This window comes from Morone saxatilis, unplaced genomic scaffold, assembly GCF_004916995.1.
Source record: "Morone saxatilis isolate NCDOM2014 unplaced genomic scaffold, NCSU_SB_2.0 Contig24, whole genome shotgun sequence".
Classification (NCBI taxonomy): Eukaryota; Metazoa; Chordata; class Actinopteri; family Moronidae; genus Morone; species Morone saxatilis.
The window spans coordinates 16,098-24,264 of NW_023339807.1; the positions used below are offsets into that span (position 1 = coordinate 16,098).

At 42.2% G+C, this 8,167-nt stretch overlaps 3 protein-coding genes across 3 annotated transcripts in view; 1 reads left to right on the plus strand and 2 right to left on the minus strand.

The window, feature by feature from the left end:
• The window catches only part of rbm42 (RNA binding motif protein 42), a gene marked incomplete at its 3' end in the record, with an annotated part of 12,366 nt that extends 7,421 nt beyond the window's left edge, over positions 1 to 4,945 (minus strand). The window contains 2 exon segments of the mRNA XM_035672511.1: positions 3,628 to 3,684; positions 4,625 to 4,945. Of these exon segments, the coding sequence (XP_035528404.1) occupies positions 3,628 to 3,683 (56 nt within the window).
• ppox (protoporphyrinogen oxidase) overlaps positions 1 to 8,167 on the minus strand; it is a gene marked incomplete in the record, with an annotated part of 54,413 nt that overhangs the window by 15,465 nt on the left and 30,781 nt on the right.
• LOC118335989 (aldehyde dehydrogenase, mitochondrial-like) overlaps positions 6,921 to 8,167 on the plus strand; it is an 11,940-nt gene continuing 10,693 nt past the window's right edge. Inside the window, exon 1 of the mRNA XM_035672510.1 lies at positions 6,921 to 7,126. Coding sequence (XP_035528403.1) covers positions 7,007 to 7,126 — 120 coding nt within the window. The 5' untranslated portion in view covers positions 6,921 to 7,006. The remainder of the gene's footprint in view (positions 7,127 to 8,167) is intronic.

Consider the following 8,167-nt stretch of genomic DNA (forward strand, 5'->3'; position numbering starts at 1 on the left):
GACGAAAGGTATTGCAGACCGCCTTAAGAGTTTGTGCACTCTTGGCGAGGTGCAGCCATTTTGCTAAAAGTCAAAAGAGTTTCATTTAGTTGCTCGGGGAGTTGGAACTACATCAGCACGGCCGAGGCGGGTTGACAGAAAAAAACGAGGAAATGTAGAAATTTTTGCAGAATTTATAAAGAAGAAGACGAATAGTAGAAGATAAGGATAGATAAGATATTCCTTTATTTGTGCACAATGGGGAGAATTCCGGGTTGCAGCAGCAAACGGTGGATAGAGAAAAAGATGGAGAGAGGTATAGCGAAGCAGTAAGGTAGGGAAGAAAGCATAAGAAAGTAGAAAATACACTATGTAGCAATGAGGAAAGAAAAGTAAGGGATCTAGGCAGTAGCGGAGGCGAATCAGAGGCTAACGACGAGTAAGCACACACGAAACAAAAAGAAGCCATAGGCAAACGTAGGTGGGTGAGTATTGGAATATGAGGCAGCAGCGAGGTACAGTGAAATATCTGCACGAGTTGTTGATGGGGGCGGTCTACTGGAGCAGTGCTGGTTATTAAGTATAGTCTGACAGCAAGGCAGGAGAGGAGAGGACCTGAGCGCAAAGTCTCGCCTTCACACGAGTTTGGGGTTGAAGGAGTCCTGGGCTGAAGGAGCTGTCGAGTGGCATGCATTGTGTGCCGTGGATGGGGGATTTATCAGTCCCGTCTCCCACCCGACCGGCACTGATCGGAGGGGCAACCGGCGAGGCCACGAGGCTGCCTTCTTGATCAGTTTTCCGGCGGTGGGGGGGGGGGCGGTGGGGGTGTCCGTCGTTCCCGGCTCGCAGCTGCTGAGATGCTGCGCCTCCCGAGCACGACCACTCCGCAGTACAGTAGGTCACAGGTGGTGCGGATAGAGCGTATTCAGACCCTTTCTGACACTCACCATGCTGTCCAGGCTTCCTTCTGATCCTCTTGATGGGTTCTGCTCGCTTCATGATGTCGCAGCTGTGTTTCACACGTTGAGGACGGAGTTGGAGGTGTTGGATTAGGAAGGAGCGACAGCGCGGTGGTAATAGTAAGGACCTTGAACGAGGCGAGAGGTGCGCATGCGAGAGCAATTGAAGAATATATCGATGACGGTCGAAGAACTGCCCAGGAGCGCGGAGACAGTCAACTGTGGCAAGCCCCAGCACTCCGCGCCCAAGGTTACACAAAGAATGGTCTGTTACGCACTCAAGGTTCTTAGAGCAGCAGTGGCCTCCATAATCGCCTTAAGTCGGAAGAAGGTTGTGGAGCGACAGAACTCTGTCCTCTAGGACCTGGCCGTCCAGCCAAACATGAGACCACAGCGTGGGAGAAGAGAGCCTTGGTGAGAGAGTAAAAGAGAACCCAACAAGATCACTGTGGGCTGGGCTCAGAGATGCAGTAAGGAGATGGGACGAAAGTTCGCACAAAGTCAACTAGTTCACTGCAGGCCGCTCCACCAGTCGGGGCGTGGTTCATGGCAGAGTGGGCCGAGGAAGCCTCGTTCCGTCATGCACGACATATGAAGCCCGCCTAGAGTTGCCAAAGGAAACACATGTATGACTCAGACTATGATGAAAGAAGTTCTCTGGTCTGACCAGACACTGAACAGCTGAAGCTTTTTGCGTTAATTCTAGACGCGGTAGTGTGGGGAGAAGAAGCAGCAGGGCTGCTCATCACCTGCCAGATACAATCCCAACAGGAAACCGGGATGGGTCGGTGGCAGCAGTCACTGGCTGCTGATGGGCGTTTTTCAGCTGCAGGACAGACGACTGTTGCAATTGAAGAGAAAGGATGAATGGCGGCCAGGGAGTACAAGAGGCTAATTGGCACTCGCTCCCGTGAGGAGGATCGAGTTGTGTGAATTGTTCAACGACATGACATGCAGACTCAACAAGAGCTAGCTGATGCCCCGGCCACCAACACCAGAAAAATATGTAGCAAGCTAAATATCTGTGTTGGAGGTCTTATTATTATTTTTCTCCGCAATTAATTGCCTTTTTGGAGGCCTTATCATATCCCAAAACTCATGAAACTCTGTGCACATGTCATTTGTGGCGGAAAATTAAGTATTTTAAGGGTCTCGAACATATGCGTGAAAAAATGGCTCGACAGCGCACCCTATTGAGCGGCCCCAACAGCACATTTCACCTAGGAGTATGAAAAGTCCTGACCTACAAAAAATCCTCTTGAAGCCATATCCCGAAAGCACATGTTGCCTTAAACTCTTCCTAGGGAATTAATCAGATCGCTGTCAAATTTGGTCAGTACAATGTACAGATTAAAAGTTGTGCTATTAGTGAGTTTTCATTGAAGGGTGTGTCTCTGGAGTGGCACCAAGATTTGACGTTTCGCCATAAAACAGGAAGTTGTCATAACTTCAGTGTACTTTGTCCGATCTGCACCATAATGCACATGTCTGATGAGAGTCCCGGCCTGAACACAGCCACGTGACAATATTCAGTCATACTCATAGCGCCCCTTACTGGTGCAGCTGTGGCTCAGAGGAAGAGCAGGTCGACCACTAATTGGAAGGTTGTTGGTTCGATCCCTGGCTCCTCCCGCAACATGTCGAAGTATCCTTGAGCAAGATACTGAACTTGAAATTGCTCCTGATGCTGTGCATCAGTGTGTGAATATGTATGAGTTAGTTTCTGTTCGATGGACTTTACCGTCACTGAGTGAATGTGTGTGAAAGGGTGAATGTGGCACGTATTTTTTATTTTTTTTTAAATTGGTGAGCACATTTTAAAGACATTTTAAAGATTAAAATTTGTGCTACTCATGAATAAAAATGAAAATTCAATGAGGAGCACAACTTTTAGCTGTGACGTGGCGTGAAAGATTACATTTCTCCATGATATAGGCATAAAACACTTACAAAATCAGCCCCAGCATCCCATTTAACTGGTACATATGAGAGTATGTCAGGGTCTACAAAAAAGCCTCTTGGAGCCATATGCTAAATCCAACAGGAAGTTTGCTATTATGGATATGGATATTATGTCAATTTCTGATGCCATGACTCCTAGGAAATTGATCAGAATGACCTTAAAATTGGTGAATACAATTTAGAGAAGTTCAGGATGAGTTCAAAATCTTTACATTCAGTTCAAATTGTGTCTGTGACATCCCTTCAAAAATCTGCTTTGACATGACAATGGAAACTTTAACCCTACCCCTGTTGCTTACCCTACCGATTCTCCATTTGGACCTAACTTCACAAGTTTGTTAAGAGTCCTGCCCTAAATGCATCTAAGTGCCAATATTCAGTCGCTGTCATAGCACCACCTACTGGCAAGGTGAAGTAAGTCTTGTGTGGCAATTTTGATGAGATTTCTATGAAATTTTCATAGCTTAGTGTTGGCATGATGTACTGGTGCATAACCCAACTGTGGCACACCCCGACATGCGTGGAGTGCGAGGGCCCGTTCATCGCTGCTTGCTTTTATTTCTTCTTAAAATCCCACTGAAAGAGTGCAGTTACAAAGGAGGCTGAACATGTTGAAGCAACAAAATGTAAACTCTGTAACTTGTGTTTACAGAGTTACGTGTTTTTATGGATATGTTAGGATGTTGGGATATGGATGAGCTAGCCAAACCTAAGAGGTGGTACTCACAGAGCCATCTCAGCCTCCATCTCTTTCAGACGCTCCTCTCCTGACTTCAGCGTCATACTGTAAGACAAAAACATTGATCAAAGATATTCAATATAGTGAAATGACAGCAATGCAGCAACTGGATACTTCAGACACACAAGATAAAATAACCTCTTAGTGTGAGATATTTGTTCAACAAAACATATGTGAAAATGGTTTGTTATACTGGGTGTGGTGAAAACCTAAAGAACACTATACAAAGAGATATTCTGCTGACACGATCACAAATCCTTCCTGTTCATCTTCATGGCATTTGTCTTCAGGATTTCTGAACAGTCTCCCTGAGCTATAATCACTCACTCAATCAAATCAAAGAATCAATAACTAATGGTGCACTAGCAAGCGCACCTTTTGCTCTTGGATCCAACTCCGAGTAGTAGCTCAAGCCTGGGATAGTTGAATCTGGTTTTGTGTCTTTAGCTCTACTTCGATAGCTGGACACAGGTGCAGCAAAAGATAGACACAAATGTCTGAAGAGTAATTGTACTCATAACAGAAAAGCGCCTGCTGCCAAAACCGAGGTTGAATCGAGAGTAGTGACTCACTACCGCGCAATCAGAAAGGATGCACCAGAATACAGACGTATAGTTCCAGGAGGAGCACACTGTGCTCCGGGCCCCTGATCCAGCGGGGCTTTCGGAGGTTAAGCAGATCGGACCCCACAGCTGTGTGTGATGTAGCTTTACTTATTCTCTCAAATAAAAGAAGTTGAGCACAACAACCTTTTATGGCACTTCCTTCTAAAAACAAAGAACATGAATTAGCAAAAGGCCCCACACTTATTCTTTAGCCTAAATAATATAACGCTGCATAAAAGTTATAACGTTAGCTTTAAACTTCCTTAACGTTAAGTGATTTACACTGAAACGTGACATTATTAGTCATTTGCATTGTGATTTCTAAGGCACTGTGGACCATAGTGTGCATTGTTTGCACGATTGTGATAGGATAAACTTACCTTTATCTGCAATTTCGACGCTTTCGATATGAATTGTTGCCTCTTGCTGACCAAGTTACCCTAACACGCTAGGGCTATTGCCTAAGCTAGGTAGCGTTAGCTAGAAGCTTGCTAAACTAGCAATAAGCCTAGCTTTACTGTATCACTAACGTTAACGTTTACCGCTGTGAATTTCTTTTACTGATTTCTACGCTACTGCTAGTTACATACGAGGAATAAACATGTTTAAAAAATAAATAATTATCAACAAGCTAAGTTAACTGCACTGTACGACCTGGGGGAAATCATCGTCTTCTTTGCGTTTTTTGGCAAATTGCAATCCCAAATGTTAAGGTTCATACCGCCACCTAGCGTACCGGAGGCGATATCCCCCCCCATGATGGCACATATAAAATGAAGTAGGCCTGATTCTGCTTTATACATCTAAATCATTGTGGGCACAGCTTCATTTCCACTCACACAGTAATTAATAAATGGATGTAGAAACACCTTTAAACATCCGTTTGCTTGTGTACGCTCCATCACTCATTAGACCTGTCAATTAAATAAAGAGCAAAGTAGAAAAAGTGATCATGTCGCAACAGTATCAGAACAGTTATCATTAGGCGTGGCGCACACACGATTGTGGCTATATATAGCACCCTTGCCACTGATTCAATACATGTACATGTAAACCATTATCACAGTAATACTTCAATCATTATTTTTAAATGAAGAAGGATGATCAATGATTCATTTATGCACCTCATCTTGAAACAGACAAAGTTCTTCACAATACATAATCAAACAATACATTCAAATATCCAGCGATCTCATAGTTTAAGTATTTTTATTCGAAATGTTGTAATATTTTGATAGTATTATATGTTTTTAAATTCATTTATTTCATTAAAAAAACACACACACCATAGTTTAACAATAACTGAAATAGACAAAATACAAATAATTAAATAAATAAAACGCATAGGAAGGAAAAAAAGGTAGGATTTAATGCATTATCTGTTTAAATATATTGTCATGGGGCTCACCTAGAGCGTGTGCCAAGGCTGTTGACAGTATCAGACTATAATTTTGGGGGTCTATTCATAAAGACTTAAAAGGAAAGATAAACAATTTCAAGCTGTAAAGGTTGTATAAAATGTTTGCTTACGTGAAGGCACATTGTTCACTGATGGCCTACATAGCCTGTTCAGCTGTAAAATTGAGTGACACAGCTTCGTTGTCTATGTTGTCAAAATGTGTTTGTTACCAAAATAAAAGATAATAAAATGCATTATCCCCATTGAAATCTATAGATATAAATAGAATTATACCCACAGCCAAGCTGCATTATTCTGTTGTGGTTCAAGTCTGACAATGTGGTAAATACGTACATAAACACTCCATACTGTTGTCTGTGCTGGACTTGACCTGGCGACCCGCTGGTTCCCAAGCCAAGTCCCTACAGATATAACTACTGCTGTCCCATACCCGGGAACAAATGAGGAATGAATGAGGAACCAGCTGCTAGTGAACCATTAGTTAATGAGTAATTCCTAATCACATTTTATAGCGTAGCTAATAAATAGTGAAAGACTAGTTGATTAAGAAACAAGTGAGGAACGAATCTCTTCGCAAACAGTGTTGCCCTGCATTAGAAAAGTTCAAACAACCAAAGAGCTAATAGAACATGAGAAGAAAACACTGAACCTGACAAAAAAAAGCCTATTAAGTATGTATGATTGTTAAAATGATAAAAATACATTATATAGACAGATAATTGTATAAAAATATTTGGAATACTCATCTCTGATCAATATTCACAGGAAAGGCATTACATATAAAAGTATGACGAAGTGACAAGGGCCCACCACTTTACTTCAGTGGCCACAAAACACAGATGGTTCAGAATGTTGTATGTTAAGTACAATTTAACTCACGTTTTGTCAAATTCTTAAATTAATTTCAGCATTATTTGTGACTTTAGTGAAACAAGTAGGACACACTAACCATTGTTTAGTACATTAACTCCATGTGCGCTTATCTAACTGGGTTGTGTTGGAACTATGTCCTCATAAAGCCTACACAAGATATTGTGTGTCATAACCACTGACAGTATATAATATATACAGTATATATCTGTCTGCAGCCATTTTTTGTCTCATGTAAACATTAAACACATGGTATAAATAAACATAATTCTCGGGGTTTTATTAAAAAGACACTTATATCTGAATTAATCTTAATTTTTTTAATTAATGCAACGTAGAGAAGAAGAAAAACTGGGCGTTTATTCGTAATGTTGCGTAATGACGCAACGGAAGGGGGGAAGGGTTGTCCGGTTCGCCGTTGCCTGGGCTGCAAGCGGACTGTGTCAGTGTCCTTTGGTGTGCAGGAAGAAGCATGATGATCCGTACCGTGCTGTCTCGGACATTTCCCAGACTGAACCGACTGTCGGTGTGTCACTACTCTGCGGCCGCCATCCCGACACCCAGCACCCAGCCCGACGTTCACTATAACAAGGTAGAGTTAGCCACACAGACCACAAGAGCTGGACATCGGCCAACTGCGCAATCAACAAGTGTGTACTAACGTTATATTGCGCCGCGGATCAACCGTTAAACTGTTGGACAGTGTGTATGCTCCAGCGATTTGCTAGTTTTCACTACTTCAAGTGACGTTCAATGTCTTCTTCGGCATGGAAAACGTTAGCGATAAAAGCTGATGTCTAGGATCCAGACGCACCAGTTCTATGCATTAGTTCCTGCTAACGAAACAAGGGACAGCTGAACTGAACTGGACGTGTTTGTTTCCTTCTGTGTGTTGTGTTAGGGTTTTTAGAGCTGTTTTCTTGTCTTTCCCTTTCCTTCTTTGTGCACTGGAGCTACAATGCTGTACCAAAACAGTTACCACAAACACTGTATCAGGTGTGCAGGATAGTGAAGTAACTTCAGAACTTTTGTGTAGAAAGCAATCCAGAAAAACCACCATTGCGAAATCCTACTTTGAAGAGATTCACGTGGTGAGGTGATAACGTTAATTATTAACAGTGCGTCCTTCTAGTTAAAAGTGGATTTGCCATGTGGGTTTGTTCTCTTCTGTGCCAGGAAACCACTGCGTCATGACTCCTGTCAGGTCTGAATTGTTTTTTCAACCAACAACATGTATGCGCCGAGTAAATCGTTTAGCAGGAGCAGGCACAGCGCCAGGATTTAAGTTTTGGATGGGCCTTCTAATGATAGAAGTTAATTCGGTTTGCCTTCTTTTGAAGGTTTCCAGCTGGTAGTCTTGCTAAAACAGAAATCAGAATCAATCAGAAATACTTAATTGTTCCCTTGGGGAAAATTGATTGCTACAGTTGCTAGACAAGACATTATAAAAAACAAAACAAAAAACACATTGAAATATGTCCATTATATTACAACATACAGTGGGTACGGAAAGTATTCAGACCCCTTTAAATTTCTTTGTTTCATTGCAGCCATTTGCTAAAATCAAAAAAGTTCATTTTATTTCTCATTAATGTACACTCAGCACCCCATCTTGACAGAAAAAAAACAGAAA